General features: G+C 40.3%; 1 protein-coding gene across 2 annotated transcripts; it reads right to left on the bottom strand.

Moving 5' to 3' along the window:
* Positions 1–867: 867 nt before the first annotated feature.
* Positions 868–14,717, bottom strand: dhdds (dehydrodolichyl diphosphate synthase subunit). 2 transcript variants are annotated; one of them, XM_012956398.3, is made up of 9 exons: positions 14,489–14,639; positions 14,071–14,145; positions 12,436–12,552; positions 12,211–12,353; positions 7,640–7,756; positions 5,827–5,928; positions 5,173–5,287; positions 4,972–5,079; positions 868–2,211 (listed from the first exon to the last, which is right to left on the bottom strand). In XM_012956398.3, the coding sequence occupies exons 2-9, from the start codon at positions 14,131–14,133 to the stop codon at positions 1,978–1,980; spliced, it is 999 nt and encodes a 332-aa protein (XP_012811852.1). In that variant the 5' UTR covers positions 14,134–14,145; positions 14,489–14,639; the 3' UTR covers positions 868–1,977. The 2 variants fall into 2 exon arrangements, with proteins under 2 accessions (XP_012811852.1, NP_001107380.1); NM_001113908.1 differs by lacking the exon at positions 14,489–14,639 and adding an exon at positions 14,658–14,717 and having other exon boundaries at positions 1,554–2,211.
* Between the last annotated feature and the right edge of the window lie 9,253 nt (positions 14,718–23,970).

The following is a 23,970-nucleotide window of genomic DNA, read 5'->3' as shown; positions in this document are numbered from 1 at the left end:
TTTTATTATTACAGAGAAAAAGGAAATCAGTTTTAAAATTCTGAATTATTTGATTAAAATGGAGTCTATGGGAGACGGGCTTTCCGTAATTCGGGGCTTTCAGGATACCGGGTTTCCTGATTAGGGATCCCATACCTGTACATTTAATTCACATATTCACGTTATCCAATTCCCCAAAAATGTCACTCAAGAAAAAAAAAAAAAAAAGTTGCCTTTGGCTGTCAAGTTACATAAATTTTAGGACTCAGATTTGATTCAGCTGAATACTAAGAATTTGGCCAAATCCATATCCTACAAAAAGTGCTCAGAGCCTGAAACAAATCCTGCATTTGGCCCATTCCTATTATGAAGAAATTAAATTAAAAAGAAAAATTGTTTGGCTTGTCTGCAGACTACTACATATTTGGCTTGTGGACTACAAAAGCAGCATCCTTGCAACCAAACAACTGCACAAGAGAACAGCAAATGCTTGGTCTTCTTTTGTAGATTTATGTAAGCCAAAAATGTGAATAATTTATTTTTTTTCTTAGATTCATTATGCCATCAAAGGTCTGCTTCACTATGAAAGCGAGTCTGTAAGAACCCAGCTGCAGTACAACTAGCAGAGAATGCATGTGTTATAACAATAGGCGACATAGTTGGTGATTCTGTCAACCCTATATAATACTAAAAACTTTTTTCTAGACCCACAGTCTAGTTTTAGTTGCCCTTTATGAGTATATAGAAAAATATAATAGGTATAGACAGCCTCCAAATTTTAGCAGAGCTATAACTTCACACCTATTGCTCTAATCAGTTGGCCTCAACAGATGGTAATTGTAAATCTGACAACATATAATATACAAAATGCTAAACTGTAGACCAGACTTAAAACCTGTGCCCTTTATTTTTCTATGGAAGTATATAGGATGGACTAAACATCTTACTAATACAGGCGATGCAATTCTAAATGATATGTGCTGCTGACTTAGCTTCATGCTTAACTGTCCTAAAAAATGTAATTTTAAGAAGAGTATGCAAATGTTGTGAAAAAAAAAGAGATCTAAGTAAATTATTCTCTTTGACAAGGATGCCAGCAATGCACAATTCAAAATATCTACATGACAGCCAAGTTGTCAGTCAGAATTACCTATCAACTTATTGTCTAGGGCAGTTGTCCCCAAACTGTGGGACTTGCCCCTGTGAGGTCATGACCTGCAGCACTGGCAGGGGGGGCTCAGTCTAAAGGCCAGTTACGGTGAGAATGTTCATTTGCTGTTATAGATACACTTGAAAGCCCAGCCTGGAGGTAAATTAAGGTGAGATTTTAAGTGATATGCATTTGATTTCTTGCTTACTCTTAAAACTATGACTAAAAACAATACTTTTATTTTCCTATATCTGTACTCATTTCATGGTCTTAGGGGGCTGTTGGAATTTGTAGTGGGGTTTGATCTTAAAAAGTTTGACACCCAGTGGTTTGGGACAGGTTTAAGAACAGGTATAGAGCATGTGGCTATTAAAGATATTTGGCCACTTCCAAATAACAACAATAAGGAAATTAGCAAACAGGATAAAGGTTGAAGACTTAACTCAGCATAAATGCTGAATGTCATTTAATTGGACATATGTACTAAAACATACCCACTATATAGGTCCCTTAAGAGCAGACTGTGTTGGTTAAAACTGAACATGGAAGAGCCAGGATTAGGGATAAGCAGCTGCCTATGGCCAGATACAAATGTTAACAGCCCCATACTAAACCCATTCTTTCACTTTCTATACCTTCAGATGGATTATCTGAGGCAAATCTGAAATGGAACAGGTATCTGGGACCATTGCTTTCCCAAATCATCCACTTTGCAGAGACGGAGTATGCTTTTCCTGCTTCTGGACTATGCACAGCAGATGTAAGATGTTAGTGGATGTCCTCGGTAGAACACAAACATATATATGACTGTAGTGTTCTAAACCCAACAATCTCTGGCCACTTCCCTGTTATGATGCACAGAGTGCTTGAAGGAGATCAGTTCTTTTCTTCTCCAGGGCACATATAAAATTCTGTGTCCTTTCTTCCCTCTCAGCTTTACATTTCTGCAGTAACTTTTGGCAGAGAATTAGGTCTTCTTCTGCAGTAGAGTACTCTTTATTACACAGATTTTCCTGCACCCAGGATTGGTCACTTTCTAGCTGTAACCTTGCACTCTGTCGATGATGCAGCTCCCTGGCTTTCTGCAAAAGAAGAAATACTTACACACAAACCAAACATTGCAGGTCCCAATATACCACCACTGTTTCATACAAATACGGAATCAGAAAAAAATATACCACTCTAATAGTGTCATTGGATAATCCCATATATTAAACTACCATGGTTTATATAAAACACTGTCCTCATACACAAATTGAAAAAAAAAAAAAAGTATTAAAGTATTTATAGATATGTGTGCGCCAATTTGATAAGACTTTAATAGGTTGCATGATATAAATTACCTTTTATAAACAATCATTCTGAACATATAAATTTTCTTTTAAGCTTTTAGTCTAAAAGCTAAACTACACAGTAAAATTTTGTAGGATGATGCAGAATATGATCCGTCAATCTGACAAGTTGGATGTAGTTGCATGGGTTCAAAAATTCTGAAACTGGTAGAAAAATCTGATGTATAAAGACCATGAAAGCTTTGGCATCCGAAGCCACATGCTGGTTGGAAGGGAACGACGCATGCTGCATCCAACAAGAGAAAATCCGATGTGTCTGAAATACTTTTTTTTCCCATTTAAATACATGGACTTGCAGATGCAGGAACATAATTGGTGAATTCTACATTATCTTATCTGACTTGCATTACAGCTGATGGGGGATCAGATTTTGCAGCATCCTACAAAATCTTGTGCTGTTGCATGGCAAGATTTTGTGGGTCAGATTTTGTTGTCCAAACTCTCCAGTTTAGTTTAGATAAGATATTTAAAGAAGCAACAACATGCCCATTTCCTCAACAGAAGTTCTGTTGTCTTTGCTGAATGTCCTGGAGTCTTAATTACTACCAAAGGAGAAGATTTCCTGCATCCAATCGCAACAAATTTTTGGGATGAACCTACTATAACATAGCATATCATACCATGTTACTTTATGACATTTAAACTTTGCTTCTGTAAAAGGTGATTTTACTGAACACATACTCATACTGAACTCTAACAAGTATCTCTATGAGTTGCATGATACTTTGGTTTATCCTATCACAGTAAGGGTGAAGACACATAAGGGACGATTAGTCGCCGCAACTTCCGCAACTTTTCAGAAAAGTTGCAGCGACAATTAGTGCAAATTGTTGCAGTGATGCTCATAATCCTTTATGGTGGAAAGTCGCTGAGATTAGTTGCAGCGACTAATCGCCCCGTGTGTCTTTGCCCTAACCCCACGGCATTCACACCTCTGTGAGAGTTTCAGATGTCATCTCTCTGAAGAGTTACAATGTGCCATTGTGGTTGGATTAGTGGAGTAGTTTTTATGCCTAGGACTTCCCATATCAGTCAGTTGAACTGAAGAAACTGCTCAGATGAGTAGTGGAACATCTTCAGATATTACTTAGGAACTCCAGTTGCTTTACATTTACTTATACTAGATGTCCTTTATAATAATGGTTACTGTTGGGAACACTCATTGATGACGGGTAAGATCTGAAAGGGGCACCTGAGTCCAGGTCTGGACTGGGATTTAAAATAGGCCTTGGTATTAGATGTACAGAGTGTTTCGAACAGCCTACACCAGTCTAATAAATAGTGACTGTTTACGGCATCTTACAGCTGCCCTCTGCTGCTAGTCTGGACTGGCCAAAGGTGAGCTACGGTTTTACATGGGTATATTAAACAATACAGAAGTACTGCATAAATGATACATACACATAAACCATTTGTGTTAAAGGTAAAAGGTATGCAAAACAAGAAAAGGCTTAATTACCCTAATATCTACCCAGCAGTTTTAGCAGCTAGCTGTCCACAAAGTAAATGCTAAGCAGAGAATCTTTGGGTTTGCTAGTTTTGACCAACTGGATTCTTTGGGTGGGTTAATCTATAGGATTTTTATTAGTAATTTTAATAAGCAGCTTATAAAAAAGCCGTGAGTTGCAAAGACGCATTTGATACCTTCTGTGATGTTCATTCTGTGTGGCTGAACGCTTCTCAAGACTTTGTATTTTTGACTTAGAATAAAGCTACCACTTATCTCAGTCTTGTTTTATAAGATACGGTTCTGGTAGGTAAACCTACCAAAATTGCAAACGGCATTAGTACCAAACTTTGACCAAAATATGTAAGCTCATGTGCCACATCAAGGCACATCATATATATACAGTCCTACACTGACTATTAGTATGCTAAATATGTAGTGCATTTTAGATCATCAGTCCCCTAGCAAATAGTGTTACTTAGTAAGTAGATCTTCTTGTACTTTCAGTTAACTCAGGAGCTCTAGTCAAAGGCAGGGCCCTTTAAATCCCTAGCTAATGAAGAAGCCCCTGTAAGGTGTTCCTTGTTCTAAAGGCTGATTTGTAGCTAAAAGCAATTTCAGGCTACAATGTATACACAAAGCAAAGAGAAAAATTCACCAGCGCTCTGTCTAATTCTCACTGCAACCCTGAACAGCTGCCAAAAACAACTATATGCCAGCACTAGGTCCAACCTACATTCTGGAGTTGACCAACTGCTAAAAATGATAAAAAAAACTATTTGTCCACAAAAAGTAGGAAAATGATTGCCAGTCTAAAAAGCATTGTCTAAACATAGTAAGTAGAATAGAAAAAAAAAAAAAAAAAAGACATGTTCCAGTTTAACCTTTTATGTCAACTTAAAACCTGCCTAACTGCTAGTTGATCCAGAAAAAAAGCAACCCCACCCAATTTGGCTCAGAGGGGTAAAATATTTCTTCCTAACACCAAGATGGCAAAAGAAAACTTTATAATTGGAGTCGGGGGGTATTTAATATCCACTTACTTGGATGTTACTGTAGTTGTATTGGTAACGCAAAATAGCTTCACAGAGGTTCCAAAAGGTATACTCTGGCCACAGTACAGATTGAAATACCAAGCAGGAATGGGACGTCTATAGTGATGATTAAAAAAAAAGTTAACTTCTGCAAAAGGTTTCAAAGATGGTAGATGAGTGGCATTAAAAAAGGTAGCGGTATTTACTTGCCTGCCACAGAAGAAAGTCACTCAGGCGAACCTCTCCAGAAGTACGGATGAGAAGGTCAGGTTCTAGAGATTTAGCAGTATAGAGACACTGGTCCAAAAGAGACTCTGATACATCCCTGGGTAATGTATCAAAGGTGAAGTTCATGTGATAAGAGTGTACTGAGTGAGACTGTGAGTAACACATATTATGTACATATCATGAAACACACAGTAAAAGATACTAAGAAGTTCAGGAACATGACACGGAGGTTATAGACATATACACCTGCAAACAGCAATAACAAAATAACTGGATATAACTTGATTTTATATTTTTCCCATTTATTGCAAGAAATAACAAAACCCATACAAATTCCTACTTAAAGCAATATGCAAACAAAAGTATGTTCAGCACAAGCCCTATTTAAAGAAGAAAGAGAGAGAAAGAAAAGAGAAGAAAAGGCTAAGTCACTTGGGGGTGCCAAAATGTTAGGCACCCCCAAGTGACTTTAATCGCTTACCTTGTACCCCGGGCTGGTGCCCCTGTTAAGAGAGAACTGCACCAGCCTAACATTTTGGCACCCCCAAGTGACTTAGCCTTTCCTTCTTCTTTAATGAACTAATGCAGAAAAAGCAAGTACTCTGCCCCTTTAATTCACAACTATAATCCAGATACCTTGGATCTAGCAGTCCTTCCTGCACTCCCCAGGCTGCCTCTCGTATGGCATTACTGATCTCATGTCTTGATGTATAAGCAAAGCAAACGTTTAGGAAACACCTGGAGATAGCAGAAAAAAGTAGTAACATAATTAGCATGACAGGATATACGTAACTGATTAGTTTTGCTGACTTGAAACTGTACATTATGGTATATTGGCCGAACAGATCTGCCTGTTTGGCAAGGCTTTGGACATCGACATGGAGGGACTAGACATCTGTTCCAAATGTCATCTTTTTGCCATATATACCCATTCTTCAAGTGAACAAAATGGCTCCATTTAAAAGGAGAAGGAAAGCTACTGAGGCATTATATTGCAAATACATTAGAAACAAATAGTTTAAGCTAGAATGCTATATTTATTCTGCAGAATGCTTTACCATCCCTGGGTAAACAGCCCTAGAAGCTCTCTCTGTTTAAGATAGCAGCTGCCATTGTAGCTTTGTTTGACATCACTTCCCTGCCAGCTCTCAGCTCAGAGGGATGGAGGGGGAGAAGGGAGGGAGAGAGAGGAGCTGCACAGGCTACTGCTCTGCCCTTAAGGATTTTGCTGGAGAAGGAAATCTGACACAAGATGCGAGTACAGAATAAGTAAGAAAAAGTAAGATATGTGTTTCTTTTCACAAAGGACACAGAGCTGCAGTTCTGTAAGCATTTTTTTAACTTTGGTTCTCCTTTAACCACATTGCTCTTCACTAACATATATATGGGCAAAAATAATGAACACAGATAGAAAGGTTTTTTTTGTGCAAACTACAAATTTTAGAATTCTAAAACTTTAAAATGCAAAAAATTTCCTCTACGTGAAAGTAAAAGCTGTCCTTCTCTTCTCTCCACTGTAAAAAATGAAAATAAAATTCTAAACAATTTTAAAAGCTTTGATGAATGTATAGCCTGGATCCCACCTGTATGATGGGGCTATATATGTATTTTAGCAGCTATCTGTAATTATATTGTTGAAACACTTTAAATGTTTGTTTGCATTTGACTAAATGGCCATTCTACTACTTGATTATTGCTGTTAAAATGTAACCACTGATCAGTAAATGACTGAATTTTTATTTTTGTGATGTTTACTGATGTAGTTTTTATTATACAGAATCCTGTTAAAAAAAAAAGTCATACAAACCGCATCAATTAATTTGCAAAACCTTTTTGATTTGTAGAGAGTGGTGTCTCTCTTTAAATGGAAATTACTTAAATGATTGGTGGGGTTATTTTATGCTTAAATATGTGCTTTAAAACCCATGGGGCCACAACTGCCTATCACTAAGTACTGGTAGGGTACAAAATGTGTCAGGCGGCATTTTGAGGGGTTTGTATGCTTTGAATAATGATTTTTGAATAAAATGTGATTTTTGATTCTTTTAACTTTTGCGTTTGGCTTGCCCTTTAAATCTGGGGGCGGTGTCCAATTCGATTTGGTTCATTTTGACTGGCCATTGAGGATCCCTTATTTTGATATAGTATAAATGCTATTTAATAGAACCTAAATGTTCAAAGATGCTTTAGAAAATTTTGAGCTTACTACTGTTTTTCATAAAATACTTTTTGGTGCCAGTCTAGGGTGTCAAAAGTTAAGGTGTAATTGAAAAGAAGTAGATGCTTATAGATTCTTATTTATATCAATAACTGTGCTTATGCATACTGTGGGAGCTATGGTAAGAAAAAAAAAAAAACATTAACAGCATGAAAAGAAACTCTTTTGCAGTAAACTTTCACGAAGAAAATCATGCATGTAATTTGTTTGACAAATAGCATAGGTACTCACGTAGAGTAGTCCTTGGTTTCCAGCACAGCTTGTGCTATTAATTTCTGAATGTCCAGTGGCAGTAAAGTCATATCACCCAGTACTCTGATACATACACCATGTTTCTTCAATTTATCCCTGTGTGCAGATATATATGCATCAATGTGCCACTTCCAAACTCACATTTTATTATTTTACTGAAATTATATCATTTATAATGACAAATCCCAGAACAACAAAGTGCTATTAGTTTACCTCAAGGAGCATTAGGACTTTCATGGCTATTCCTAATACTAATGGGGTATATTACTTTTTTGAATACACCCTTTGTGAGAAGCTCCACATTTTTCTGTACAGCACTCTACTAATGGAGAAATTACACAGTCTAAACAGTTTTTTTTTCAGATGAATTCAATATATCAGCTTTACATGATTGTTCAGGCCAACACAAACTACAGCAGCAAACAGTTCAAGTAGCTTCAATTCTCCTTGGACAAAACACAGAGAACCAGGGAGTCAACATCTGTAATTGTAATTTTATTATGGCAGCCTGCTTACTGGCCTTTTCCTTCACGAACAGTAATAAACCCTGGCCTAAGTTTATGCCCCGAACACTAAGCTGTGGTGGTGGTGAAGGCAACTTTAACACAACACTTAGGGGCAGATTTACTAATCCACGAACAGTCCGAAGGCGTCCAAATGCGTTTTTTTTTTCGTAATGATCGGTATTTTTGTGACTTTTCCGTTGCCATCGCGACTTTTCCGTATGTTCCGCAACTCTTTCGTCTCTGTCACGACTTTTTCGTCTCCGTTGTGAAAAAATCGGATTGGTTTTTCCGCCATTTACAATCGCTCAATACGAAAAAATCGCGACGGCGACGAAATAGTCACGCAAAATACGATAAAGTCGGGACAAATACGAAAAAGTTGCGACGGCGACGAAAAAACGGCGAAATTTTCATTTCCAATCCAAATTTTTGCCATTTGGGTTTTGGATTTATGGATTAGTAAATCTCCCCCTTAACCTAGGGAACACAAAGCTATAACCAATGCAATAACCAATTATATGCATAGAGATGCATCTTCTTGGTAGAGGTTATACTTTCTACACAGGAGCACATTGATCCTATTATGGCGCTGACTATTTTTGTATTTCACAAATACAACTATGGCTAGTACAGTATTATGTGTAGAAACATCACCGGCATGCACTCAACGGACTCCAGGACAGGACAGGTTGTAAAACTTCAAAAACGCTTTATTCAAGGATCTGACGCGTTTCGTGTGTTGCCACACGTATTCAAAGGTAGGTACCTATGAATACTTGTGGCAACTAGGGCTGGGCGATATACCGTTTAATACTGAATACCGGTGTTTTTTTTTTTTTTTAAAACTATATTCATTTTTCAGATACCGCAATACCGGGTGTCAGGCTACTCACCCGTGCGGCCCGGTCTCGCGCACCTCCTTGCGTGCGCGCGTGTCCCGTTGTTCGCGGGACGTTGCGCACGCGCGTCCAGGTGCACGTGCGTCAAAGCGCTCGTACATGTCAAAGCATGCACGTCCGCGACGCGCTGATGGCGCCGGTTCTGCGCATGCGTGGGGGGTATTTAAAGCTATCAAACGCCTCCTCCTGTGCTATGTTGTCTGCGGCCTTGCCTGGGAAACTAAGCCTGCCTGATTTACCTTATGACTTTCTGTTGCTGATCCTTCGCTTGCCTAACTCTGATTTTCAATACTGCAGTAATTATTCTCTAATTTATTAGAAAATGGGGTTAACACCTAATCATGCATAGAAAAAAAAATACCGTCAAATACTGTGACACCGATATAATTTTGAAAAATACCGTGATATAAATTTTTGGTCATACCGCCCAGCAATGTGTCTAGTGGCAACACACGAAACGCATCAGGTCTGGATCCTTGAATAAAGCTTTTTGAAGTTTACAACCGCTGTCCTGGAGTCCGTTGAGTGCATGCCGGTGATGTTTCTACACCTGATTTGAGGTCATGTTTTCCCTTGCTGCGGGTCTGGGGCCACTGAGAGGAAGCGGTGAGTGTATATTTAACCGTTCACAACTGCACGTAGTATATTAATTGCACTAACATGAAGACTGAATACCTTCAGAGCAGGAGGTTCGGGGCATAAGCACCCGGACCTGTAGTCTAATTTGGTGAGCGTTTGGCTTGTTATAAGAAACCATTAAATTTAAGCTTAAGTTTATAGTTCACCACTACACAAGTATATAAGTGAATAGGAACGACTGGGAGCCTCCAGACAAACAGAGTGAAGTGTAGTACAGTATTAACACATCTTCAGCACCACCCAAGCTAACAGAGCACTGTAAAGTCTTTGGATTTTTGTAGGAAAACGTGCTGGGAATTGTAACACCTTAAGCAACCTAAACCAACCAATCAAGCCTGTCAAATACATTTTCCGCATCCATCGAGAGGAAGCAGGCAGAGACTTGCGGTCTGAAGGCACAGGTGTTTAAGGCTAATGCCCCACAGAGAGATTAGTACAGGGCTCCTCAAACTACGGCCCCTCATTTACCCGGCCCCCACCTCCGCTGCGTCCTCACCCCTGGCTACTACCTGTCTGCCTCAGCGCATCATATGTGCCAGCCGGTGTGACTCTGTGACGTGACACACTGGGCCCAAAGACCACAATGAGGCAGACAGGTAGTAGTCGGGGGGTGAGGATGCAGTGGGGCCGTAGTTTGAGGACTGGCCCCCCAACAGTCTGAGGGACCATGAAGTGGCCCCCCTGTTTAAAAAGTTGGAGGACCCCTGGATTAGTAACTTGTGATAAAACTCTGCTACCATGGGCGACTAATCTCTCCAAAATGCCTTTCCACTGGCAACAAAGTGAATTGCTGGAGGAAAAGCATACACGTTGGTCCATTCTTCTGAAGGATTGCCAAGTTTCCAACTTTACGTGATTTCGGAAAATGAAGTGATGTGTATGCCTTTCCACCGGTGATTCACTTTGTTGCCAGTGGAAAGGTATTTTGGAGAGATTAGTCTTCAGAGCAGAGCTGTGGGTGACTAATCTCACTGTGGGGCATTAGCCTAAATGAATAGCTTTTTGTTGATCACACTGAGAAAGACTTGATTTAACCTTTTTCCCCCCCCCAAAAGCTGCAGGTAGCTTTATCAGTGTTGATTTGAGCACTGTTTGTTTGGTGTTTTAGAAGATGCAAGAATAAAGGCCTCTATTTTTATGAAACCAAGGGACATTGTTATGTAGCCAGTAGACTAAAAGCTATTGTCACCTTATGCACCTTATAACTATGCCCTTGCTTGACAGAGATAATCATTTTACGGAATCCACTAAAGTAATACATCTATTCTGGGTCTCTAAACAGCACAGGATCAAACCCAATTTTATCTAACCAACATCTCAACAAGTACCAAACGTTTGGGACACATATGCCAAGAAAACTTAAAATTAACATCATATGGTTCAATAAAATTTGATGACTTGCTGCAAACTAGTTACACATGTTGTCACTGTAGCCAGATCACGTCTTCCAACTGGTGGAAAAAACAAACCTTGCAGGAAAAGATCACATGGTAGCTAAGGTGAAATGGATCAGAGCAGAGATAAGGGACTATTTGATGACAGTTGCAGGATAATCCCCATATGTGTGCCACATGCAAAATAACTCAAGCAGCTTTGTCTGCATTTAGCACAGACAGGCACAGGATTCTTCATCTCACTGCTCATTCCTACTTACAGCATGAAGATAGCAGCAGATCGATTTTTCTCCACTGGTTAAAATGGACAATTTGACACTAGACTAAAGTTAGCCATACACGGGCAGATTTTAGTTGCCGATTCAGGTCCTTTAGACCACTCCAGCAGCTTATCTGCCCATGTATGGGCACCCCCAACGGGCCTACCTGACCATGATCTGGCCTAAAAAAAAAAAAAACACACAACAGACACTATCTTTATACAGTAATGACAGATGGGACATTTTGAAATAAGAAGTCAAAACACTCACCACTTCTTGCTGGTGCAATCCCTTATCCATTAGGCCAGTTTTACCACACCAAACAACACTTCGAGGGTCTACACCTCCCTTTATGAGGTCCTTCCACAGGCTGAGAATCAGCCCTGTGTGGCACTAGGCTTAGGCTAAGGGCATGGGGGACTGTGCCTCGGGATCTCGCCGTCTGCATTCTCCACAGGTGGGGATAAGCTAATGGACTCCCATACACTTCTCTGTGCATATACACTGACTGGCACGGCATTGGTCTGCGTGCACAAAAATGCAGAGGATTTCAGCACAAAGATGCTTACTTTCATGTTTTTTTGCAACAAAATGTGCACTGTGTCACTGCACACAGGCTGACTCAGTGCAGCTACACAGATGAGTGTATGGGAGTGCATGGGAGTGCACTGGCTTCTCCCTGCCTCTGGAGAAAATGCAGGTAGAGAGAAGCCAAGGCACAAACTCACATGCCCTTAGCCTTACCCTAACAGAGTATTCAATCCACAGATGCTGTTGACAATCCTGTCATAAAGCCATTGTTAAGATCATTAAAGAACTTAACATGATTAAGTTGCATAGCAAGTATCTTACTTCTCCTCCAGTAGACGGGCAAATTTTTGCCGAGCCAGCTCCATCAGACCTTCCACTTCCTCTGCTGAACGCTTAAAGTTCTCAATGCTGAATGCATACACGGTCACTTCGCATATCCCCAAGTTTAAACACCAGCGCAGGGTCTGTAGAAAGAGATGTGGAAGTAAAAATCTATTTGTGTCTTGTCTTGTACATCCCTAATGTCAATTCATCCTCTTTTATTACCTCAGCAAGTTTTTCAAAGCCTTGTGAGTGACCCTCCTGTCTTTCCACATGGCACTTCTTGGCATAGCGTCTGTTCCCATCCATAATGAAAGCAACATGCTTAGGTATTGGACCTGCCTATTGTAAAAGAACCAAGATCAGAGGTAGGTTAACCTGTAGGACATAGTGGTACACTGAAATGGTGCAAACATAGATCTCTGTTGGTGGCTATCAGGATGGCAAAAGAGAAGAGAAGAGAAAAGCCAGTAGCTTAGTAGGGCTCATTTAACAACAATGGGCAAGTTGGCACCTGGACAATAACCCATAGCACCTAATTAGTGATTAGCTTTATAATGGCAGCTGCTGGCAACGTTGTCCATCCAAATCAAGTCTGTAGCTTATTTGTCTGTGTATGGGGCCCACCATCAGGCCTGTTCGACCAATATCGGAGCAAAAGTCAGATCTGAGGACAGGTTTGACAATCCCATTAGACAAGGAACGCATCAGTGCAGTTCTCATCTGATGGGCCTTCATAGGCCCCAATATATAATTTAATAAGATTAAACCCAATTTGGCAGCACATGCAGTTGGCTAAATCAGGCCACAACCTGCTCATTTGGCAAACTCAAACAAGCAAATTTGAAAGTGTATGGCCATGTTCAGGTAACATTTGCTATTGTGTGTTTTAACCCATTATACCAGAAGTTTTCAAATTTTTTTTTAGTATTACTCCCATCATTACATTTCATATATGGTACACTTATGAGAAAGGAGCGCAGTGCTGAAATCTGCAGTCCCGTGTTAGGCACCCTAACAGTAAATCATAAGAAACAAGACTAAAACCTAAGTTCAATATTAGGTAAACCTAAAAAAAAAAGTCCTCTGGCATAGTAATGCATATATAGCCAGCCCTAGCACACTTGTTTGTCAACATTAGCAGCGCCAAAATGCCACAGCAAATCAGAAAAACTTGAAAATGCACAGCCAATACCAATTGATGGTTCTCTGCAGACACCATTAGCACCTCAGCTAATCAAGAGGCAGGGAAGCAGAGAAACTGGAAGCCTATAAAGAAAGCACTTGAACTGGCAGCACTTCTGGAGGACCTGAAAAGTTAGCTTAGAAAGAGATCTCCTGCAAGAGTGCTTGCTGCATTTGTAATATGTATCAGTTTCTGGGATATCTGCAGTTTTAGACAGGTAATACCAGACTTTTTAGCTCTCTCTAATTGTCAGAGTAACCTCAACCCTAGGGTTATCTGACTATGCAGGCAAAGTATTGTCAGTGAGGCTTTCAGAAACCTCTAAAAATAGAAAATGAATGTAAACTACAAAAGTGCTCACCGAGTTAGAGTTTAAACACTTTTAAAGATACAGTAACACAAAAAATGAAAATGGTTTAAATTAATTAAAATATAATGTACTATAGTTAATATAAATAAGCTGCTGTGTAGCCACTGGGGCAGACATTCAAAAGGAGAAAAGGCAAAGGTTACATAGCAGATAACAGATACCACTGTAGAATATGATGGGAATCTATACTTTAATACACTTTCATTTTTTGGTGTTACTGTTTCTTTAAACAGAATGAAAATAAATCAAATGAAGTAATAGTAATGGAAAATATGAACATGGAAAAAATTCCCAGGGTACAGACCTTCAGTACATTCGCGCACAGACGTTCAATTAAAGACAATTCTTTATCTCGAATCCATGACATGGTGATAATTTGCTAAAAAAAAAATGATATACAAATATATTAGAATTGGATTGCCATGTTCCACACAACTGCTAATTTCCATGACCTTAACAACAAGAAGTCTGTAAATACATCTGTTACATTATGTTTTCTTCGAGTAAATTGTATTTGCATTTAAAAAATACAAAAACATTTACTCTGTACATGTAAATCTAGATATTTAGGCCAGTCATAACAAAAAGCTGTCTTTATAAAAAGTTTCCTAAAACAGATTTTCCAATATCCCTGCTTTCTTCCTCACCAAAGAATAAAATAACCCAACTATAATACTTCAGCATCCTTCTACCAAGCTCTCAGCTAACGCATTTTAATTTACCCGGCTCCCTTAGAAAGCAACGACATCAGTGGAAAGGCTATGAGAAAGCTATATGTGTTACATTGCCACAAATCTATGCGAACACTTCTTAACTATAAACTTATTGCCAAAAACAGCCCTTAATTAAGTAAAAGAGACCAACGATATCTTCAGTATCAGAAGACTTTACCTTCTGTTCACGTTTCTCTACGTAACACTGTCATACAGTAGACGCAAATATGGACTGGCTTCAAGGAAGTTGTCAGATCGCAGTCATGTGACCACAATATGGGCGTGGCCGCGTGATGTCACACGGGGGAATGTCCTGCTAAGGACGTACTGACCTCACAACGCAACGTGATACAAAAAAAAAAAAAAAAAAAAAAAAAAAGGCAGTGATGATTATCGTAAGACTTGAGGGATACATTTGGATGTGGACTGTAGTGATATAACACTACGGAAGAAATGGTTTGAAAGATGCAGTTAGAGTCAAAATGGTGGATATAAGGATTGTGTGGGGAATGCAAACGTGCGATTGAAGGGGAAGGATATTATGAATACTTCAAAACTGAAGGGGCAGTTTTTTCTACAGAGCGCCAGCGTGATCTGGTTGCTGGGTAGTGCGTGGCACAGAACTGCTAAATACACTGTTGCTGTAGGAGTGCCGTGTAATATGTAGTGGCCTTTATATAAACACTGGGTAGTTGGACCTGATTAGTGACCTCTAGCATCCAATCAGATTTGCATATTGGAGCTACACGAATAAAAAGCAAAAATAGGGTTGGCTGCCATGGTGTACAGACCAGGTGCTCATTCGCCCAGTTAGGGCTTCTGAGGACCTTCTTTAGCTTTAGAGCTGGTGTGGGGGAGGAGAGATCGATAGTGCACTCTGCAAAAGAATACAGCTGATTTTCCATTTTAGAGTTAACACCAGAAATATAGTAAAGCCGCTCCTAGTAATTAGAGTTTTAGCTCTTTGTACTCTTTCTACACAAGAGAAGAGAGAGCGGGGGAGTGATGGGGGCACAGCGGCACTGAGCCCTGAGACAGCTCTGATTAGAAGCTACAATTGACAGGTTAAGAGACACAGTCAGGGATCAGGAAAACATGGTTTAAACTCTTGCCAGGATCCTCCTGCTTTCTTCTGTGAGGGAACCTGTTCAGCCCCATGTAAACTTTTTTTTAGCATGGCTGCCTGTTAAGTAATGGATAGCATACAATAGCCTTCACCTAACATTCAAAGTCCTTCACTCCTCTGCTCCCTCACTGGTCTCCCTGTACATTTTTCTGGTCATCTTCCCCCGCTCCTCTCAGAGCCTCCAATTTTTTTTTTTACACCAGCCACACTCACTGCTCTCTCTTGTCTTAGGGCTCTGGCACACGGGGAGATTAGTCGGTCGCGGGCAACTAATCTCCCTGAAATGCCATCCCACCGGCAAGAATGTAAATCGCCGGTGGGATGGCATACGCGGTGCCACGATTTCCCCAAAATCGCGGAAGTTGCCTTGAGAGCAAACTTCCACGATTTCGGGGAAATCGCAGCGCCGCATATGCCATCCCACCGGCGATTTACATTTTTACTGGTAGGATGGCATTTCAGGGAGATTAGTCACGGGCGACTAATCTCCTTGTATGCTAGAGCCCTAAAACCTTTCTATCTTGCTGCTCCTTACCTCTAGAACTCTATCCCTGAATTCCTTCGTAGGGAACATTCTCTTTAAGAAAAAACTCAGATGCTAACTTTTTAAGCACTAAAACATTATTTTGTCTAGTTTTGTGCTTAAAGGAGAATGCAAGTTAAAATTTAAAAAGCATACTGCCCAATAGTCCTCCTATTGTTTAGTAATAACGCCACACTTTTGGCTCACCTAATCAAATATTTACTCAGTCACACTTACTTCACATTTTCTAGAACAAGCAGCCATCTCTAAAAAGGTATTCTCCCTCCCTTTCCCTCCTTGCTTCATACTGCACATGTGTTTCATTCCCTCCCCCCCTCCCCTCTGCCAGATCCGCTTCTGATTGGCTGGTGGGTATGTATAGCTCAGAACAGGAGACAGGATCAAGTTACACACATGCTCAGAGAATAGGAAGGCTGCCGCTGGCAGCCTACAGGAAGGACAGAGAGATTTCAGTGATGTCACTGTAGTCTTCACACTGCTGTAGGCTGCCAGCACCATATCTCAGAGAAGCAAGCAGGGATCTGGGAATTTAGATATGCAATAAGTACTTACTTGGATGCCTGTCTCCTGTTCTGAGCTACACATACCCACCAGCCAATCAGAAGCGGATCTGGCAGAGGGGAGGGGGGGAGGGAATGAAACACATGGGCAGTATGAAGCAAGGAGGGAAAGGAAGAGAGAATACCTTTTTAGAGATGGCTGCCTGTTCTAGAAAATGTCAAGTAAGTGTGACTGAGTAAATATTTGATTAGGTGAGCCAAAAGTGTGGCGTTTTTACTAAACAATAGGAGGACTATTGGGCAGTATGCTTTTTAAATTTTGACTTGCATTCTCCTTTAAGAAACCTATGCCTGACTCTGTGTGGCCAGCGCATGTTAACTCATTCCTCACCAGCCAGCCAACAACTCCTAACACCTGCCCAAAATACATTCACAATTCATTCAAATCATGCTCTTTTGTCCGCAAGCCCCCAAACCCCCTTGCTGCAAATTGGACCTTTGCAGCTCACAGGGCCCCTAATTGTGCTCCCCCTGCCCCACCCCAGATGGAAGCCCTAATTCCTAGATAGGACCTATTTTCGTAATCTTGGGTCTGTATAAGAATTTATAATTTGTACAACATTTGAAAAAAAAAAAAAAAAGAATATACAGTATTTTAAAGGAGAAGGAAAACTAAGTAAGTTTTACCAGAAAGGTCTATGTAAATACAGCAATAAGCACTCACAGTTCTCTGTCAAAAGAAACAGGATTTGTTGTCTCTTTGTTTTTCTGTGCCAGAGACACACAGCTCTCTCCTCTCCCCTCTCCTGCTCCCCACTACCTCAAGAATGCTAAGAACTCACTCCTCACCCTTAGGAATGTGGATCTGAGTCTTCCAGCTGGAAGCTGACTCATTGTAAGGTGCTCTGCCGGTCCAGCGCGCTCCCTTACCTTAGCTCGCGCCGGCCGGCAGACGCGCTCCTGTAATGGCCCGCACTTCCGGGTTCGCGCGGACCGCAGGAGACGTTGCGGCGTAATGGAGCATGCGCGCTGACATCATGACATGCGCAGTTGCGTGCATTGAAGCCTTGGGCGCCATCTTGGTATAGGTTTTTTGTTTACTTACGCTCCCTTACTGTTTTGGCGTCCCTCAGTCCCTCTTTGCCCAAGCTGCCTTCTGGTTGTACCGTTTCCTGCTCACGCCTGTTTTGATTGATTATTCTGGTTTTTGACTTAGGCTTGTTTCCTGACCACGTTCATCGCTGCCCGACCCGACCTCTCGCCTGTTTCCTGGCGTTATACCCACCTGATCCTTGTCTGTACCTCGATTCGGTTATCTGTTCTCTGAAGTTTGTAGAGCCCCAGCTAGGACCGCAGCAGAAAGTTCCGGGGCCCCAAAAGGGCGTCAGTGAAGACCGGGACTAGTTGGGTGTCTCTGCGTACTAAAGGAGTCAGATTTTTCTCCAGCGGTACCATCCATTGGCTCCGTTCTAACTAGTACATTATACTCATACTCTTACACACTGAGCATGTGCACCAGTCTTGGTGCAAGAGCGAGGCATTATGGGAACTTTGTTTACAGCGCTCAGTGTTTTTTTTCCCTTTGAGACTTCTGATCATCTGAACAGGAGAAATATGGGGAGAGTTAAGGGCACTATTGAGAGAACTGAAGGTATGCCTGCAGCTTGAGAACAACTCTTTATTAGCCTTTCCTTTTCCTTTAAGAAACTCTCCTAAATGGATCAATTAATTATGAAATAACATTTTAATATAATGAAGTGTGTTTCTAAAACAATTTGCAGTTGGTCTTTATTTTCTTATTATTTTGTAGGTTTTATTTTTTTTTTTGCCATGCAGCTCTGCAATTTAGAGTTTAAATTGTTGTCTGGTTACTTTGGTCTCATTTACCTTAGCAACAATAAAAAATATTTAGTTTTATGTTTATCTATTTTTTGATCTCTGGAGTCAATAATCCACATAGTATTTTAAGCTGCTTTATATAGAGAAAGCCAAAAAAGAATGGCAAAAAACAGAACAAACAGAATAAAAATAGATACCAAGCCCTAACGCTTACATCCTTTCTGCTCCAAGTTAATATTAGGTGAACTGCTTGTTTAAGGCCCTTACCCATGGCAATCTTTAGCTGATTTGCTCACGACTGGGCTTAGAATTACTGTAATTAGAAAAAAAATTAACCACCCCCTCACAAACAAGACTATATTACCCTTAAATATATGTTGCAGTGTTACAGTGAGAAGAGTACTAGGATCTACCATGGTGGGAATAATATTATCTTTCCCTTTGTTTCCCACTTCTTATGTTTTCATTCACTCTTCTTTTTTATGTCTAGGGTCTTTTTATATTTGTATGTGTATTAATTTTTAGTATAATCCAACATGACAAGCTACACAATGTATATGTCTTATGCATGTAATCCAGAAGGGGGAGCTCTTCTCTTAAACTATAGCTCTAAAGAATTACATGATTCTTGTCTCTAATGTAGAACACAAGCAGAGGAAATTACACTATGATAATTGTTTGTATTCCTTTTATATTAATGTACATTTAACCCTGTTTCTTTTTAAGCTATAGTGAACAATTATACACTGTTGGTTATTATGTTTGGTTGCAAGTTGCAGTATGCCTTGGAACGTGACCCTGGACTTCTTGGTGAAACTGCCTGCCACATAGCATGAGGGCACACTTCTACTCACATTACACAGAAGCACCATGCTAAGCAGATGCATACAACACAGAAAACCAGATAATCCAATAATTTAGATTCCAATAGAGAGATTTGAATTTTGTAATATAGGTTTGTAGAGTATTCACTTTTGTCTGTGTGGCTAAGTGGTGTGCTTCCCTATTGTGGAGAAACAGCATCAGTATTAAGAAAAATTAAGCTGGAAAGTTTTTAATAAACATCACTCATTGAAATGCTAATGTGAAAAATTACTATTTTTGATGATGAGCCGGTAAAAAGGTAAAATTAAATCTAAACCATCCTACCTACTTATTTACTACCCTGATCTGATCCCAATCCCAATCCCAATCAGTCATGTTAAAGAAGCTGCAGTTTGGAAGATGCAAAGGCTTAAACTGAGGGAAACAGAACACTTGTATTGTCCATACACTCTCATAATGCAGTATGGACTTTCCACCCACGTTAATCTGCACAGGGATGATTTTCTTGCTAAAACATGCCTCAGGTCTGTGGTTGAACTGTTTCTTAGATAATTGCAGTTAGGCTTCTAATACCAGGCTTTTGGGCTCAACTGAGAGACATCACCCCTAGGGTTAACTGAGTGCATAGACAGGGTTGCTGACACTGTGTCTTCAAAGAGAGTTGCTGAGCTAAAGCCTACCTAGCAGTATAAAACTCCCTGAAACTGGTAATATCTCAAAAATCATCAAATATAGAATATATGTGTTGTAAAAGTACTCAAAGAAGCAGCCTGAGTAAAGGTGGCCATACATTGCTGATAAAAGCTGCAGATTTGGTCCTTTCCGGGCCTGTCTATTTAGCCCTCCGATGGGCCTGCCCCACTCATGTCTAGCCTAATCAGATTTTAAAATCTATTTACTGTCTTTGTCATCCGATCATACGTTCTCACTGATGGTGCTTAAAGGAGTAGTGGGCAATGTTCCCTCTAAGCCAGTGCTGTTCAACTTCTGGGGCACCGAGGGCCGGAATTTTTCCGGCCTCAGTGGTGGAGGGCCGATAATGGAAGCTAGTTTTGACCACTCCCCTTTTTAAAACCACACCCACTTAAACCACACCCATGTTATCGCATGACCATAGCCATATTAATGGTGGTAGTACAGCAAAAACCTGCCATTCTCTGCCTTCCCTACCCTGCCTGTGTGTGCCATACTCTGCCTGCCCTACCCCACCTAGGGGTTTACCATCTTCCATCACCCTCAGCTTAGCCGGATAAAGCAAGGAAAATTTATGACCTGATTTATGAAGCATTTTACACACAGGGACAAAGGCTCTCCGCTTTGCTGCCACCAAAGCTGAAAAGTCCTGAAAAGAAGTTTTATTTGCTGACAAGAAAAGTTTTCCTGTTTCCAGTATGTAGCCAGTCTTCATTTTGTCTGAGTAGTTTAGTAGTCATATTATTACCGGTCATGGACGATTATCCGAGAATTTCTTTGGACCAATACGATGAAACCGTTCAATTACGAAAGGAAGCATCTTCAAGACTCAATGCCTCTGCCAGCTGTTGTCAGAAGATGTTCTCACCACAAAATTTTAAACCATTAAAGGGGAACTGTCAGCCTAAGAAATGATTTCTATTGTGTTAGTCAAGCTGAATAAACTTCACTTAGACTATATAAATAATATAAAACTTGTTTACTTCAGTCTTAGAATTACACAATTACAGCAAGCAGGCAGGCAACATTTTGTAGACATTGCAATTAAGACAAACTTTTTCACCCCAAATTCTAGGTTATGTGCCAGAATGGGGGACCTGATTCTCATGCCCATGCACTGGCTACATAATAAGATAGTGAGGAGAAAAGGGAAAGTGAGTACCGAATAGAAAGTGAAGGTAATTGTCTGCACCACTTCTATGCCTAATGCATAAGGGTAGAGAAGGCAATATATGATTGACAGCTGGCATTTTTAAATGTCTTTATAATGAGTATTAATTTGGGTTTCATATTTAAATGAGAAGGAAAGCTTTACTATACCTGATAGCTCCCTCTGATAGCAGCTGCAACTTTAGCTTGGTCTTGGTAGCTTCCTGTTGCAGTTATAGCTGTTGGAAGCTCAGATTACACATTCTTAAGGGAGGGAGAAGTTAGTTCTTATGTATTCTTATGGGAGAGGGGAGCAGGAGAGGGGAGAGAGGAGAGAACTGAGCAGACTCAAGCCCCAAACCTGAAGAGAAGTCTGATACCGATGTTCCCAAAAAAGGAGACGAGAAATCCTGTGTTTCTGCGAGTGCTTATGGCTGTATTTGCATAGACCTTTCTGATACCTTTCCTTCTCATTTGAAAAGGACTTTTATTATACAGTTTTTTTATGTCTGGGTGACAGGTCCCCTTTAAGCAGAAACAGACAGATCCTCTGCGCTCACCGTTATCAGTATATATAGGACATTAAGACATTCTGTGCATTAAGCTACCAAGAAATTCCCTCCCCTTTAAGCAAAACAGGGATTTTTTGTCCATATATTGAAATATAGTTCAAGCTGGCCAAACACTTCAAAGTCACTCCCAGTCTGGCCAGTCCTACACTGACTTTCATCTGATTCATTAAGAATTCTACTGTTTCATTAAACATTTTACAAAGGGACTGCGTTTTACCTGCAACTTGCTTGCTTTCAAGGTTTAAACCTTCAAATGTTTGCGCTTTTATTGGTCCAGCCTAAGGCAACCACAGCCCTTTAGAAGTAAAAATATGAGCCTCCAAAGATGCCCCCAGCATCTCCCCATCTTCTTTTCTGCTGATTCACTGCACATGCTCTGTGCTGCTTCAGTTACTGAGCTTAGGGGCCGACACACAATATACTGTATATATAGAATATAAATGTCACAATGTAAGGCTGATTAGCAAATAATACAGATTATTACTGCATGGCATCTATGAAACCAGTGCAATTAGCATCACAAATTATTATTACTTCTAGAGATGCTGAACTTTTTGGCTGGTTCAATTTCAGTATACACAATATGGCATCTCTAGCCATATTCATTTAGTGTTTAGTTCTCCTTTAACTTTTAGCATGATGTTGACAGTCATATTCTAAAACAGTTTGCAGTTAGGTTTCATTTCTCAATCTTCTTGTTTTTTTGAAGAATTGAGCTTTTCTTTCAGCAGTTTTCCAGAAATCTCAGTATCTTTCTGGCTGTTAAGTTCCAGGTTACCGTAGAAACCAGACAGTGGTTTGAATGACAGACTGAAAGCTGAATAGGAAAATGCCTTAATATGTAGATTTATTACAATTATATAAAAAAAGACTAGAAAAGGCAAAGGTACTTGGGGTGCCAAAATGTTAGGCACCCCCAAGTGACTTTAATCGCTTACCTTGTACCCCGGGCTGGTGCCCCTGTACGGATGAGAACAGCACCAGCCTGGGGTACCTGTAGCGAGCGCTTCCTCCTTCCGTGTTTGCACTGCCAGCAAATTCCCGGTACAATCGCATGCGCAGTAGAGTGAAAAGCCGACTTTATAGTTGGCACCCCAAATGGCTTAGCCTTTCCTTCTCCTTTAAAAAATAGCAATAAATTTGTAGCCTCACAGAGTAAAAGTTTTTTGGCCAGTGGCAGACTGGCCTACCGAGGCACCCAGACTTTTCCCGGTGGGCTCTTTTCCCTTTCTGTAGCACAGAGTATTAACTTGTTTTGAATCTTTAAATAAATACACCAGTACATGAAAACTATAATGATATAATTCTCTGATGTCAGAATGAGTTGTTAAAAAAACTTAAAGAACACCCAGAACTTCTGACCTCAGCAGTACACAATATCCACCATTAGCCCACTGCCTTCAATTATTGGCCCTCCTACAGTCACCCTCCTTGATCTATGCTCAGCTCACCTACACCCTTGCTCCTCTCTATCTCTCTCAGTATTTGATCTTGTCTCAAAAAGTTCATCCACATTTTTCTCACTTAGTATTTATTCTGGACCCAGGTCTGGCCTGAGATTTAAAATAAACCCTGCCATTTCAATAACAAAGATGCCCAAACAGCCCCCCATCAGCCCTGTTATAAGAGCCCATCTGGCATTTGCCAGAATCCACAGATTGCCAGTCCACACCTTGGACCACAGTTGGACCCCAAACAAATACCTTAAAGGCTTAAATTAGTACTGATTCATGCCGTCTGCCAGCACTCCTATCTCTATGTCTTAGTATATAAGTTCAACATGCATGAGAATGCAGGAGAAATCATTTAATGGGAGATTTAGCATGAGATTCAAAAGCTGGGAATTATCAGGTATCCTGGTGGAAAAGGCAAGAATACAGGCAGAAAACATGCAGGGTAGATGAGGTGGTGGGAATTGTGCATGAGAGTGGTGTGTTGGTAGGGCAGCTGTTTGCACAGTTGCAAACTTCTAATAGCTGTGTAAATTACAGTAGGGGGTACATAGCCCTCACTATACACTGGTTTTGTGGTTTTAGAGGTTTTTGAAACCACAACTAAACTCATTTCCATGAATGTCATTTATCAAAAGATCCAAATAGAAAAAGCACATACAAAAAGAGATAGTGAAAAAATGCAAAACACCCTGAAAACCTCTAAAACCACAAAGCAAAGAAAGATCCTATAGTTGTAAAAGGGACATCTGGCATTAAATCCTAAATGATCTTGACAGGTTTTAGAAGGCG

Source organism: Xenopus tropicalis, chromosome 2 (genome assembly GCF_000004195.4).
Source record: "Xenopus tropicalis strain Nigerian chromosome 2, UCB_Xtro_10.0, whole genome shotgun sequence".
Classification (NCBI taxonomy): Eukaryota; Metazoa; Chordata; class Amphibia; order Anura; family Pipidae; genus Xenopus; species Xenopus tropicalis.
Note: the sequence above shows the minus strand (reverse complement) of the source record. Positions and strands in the feature narration are given on the sequence as shown.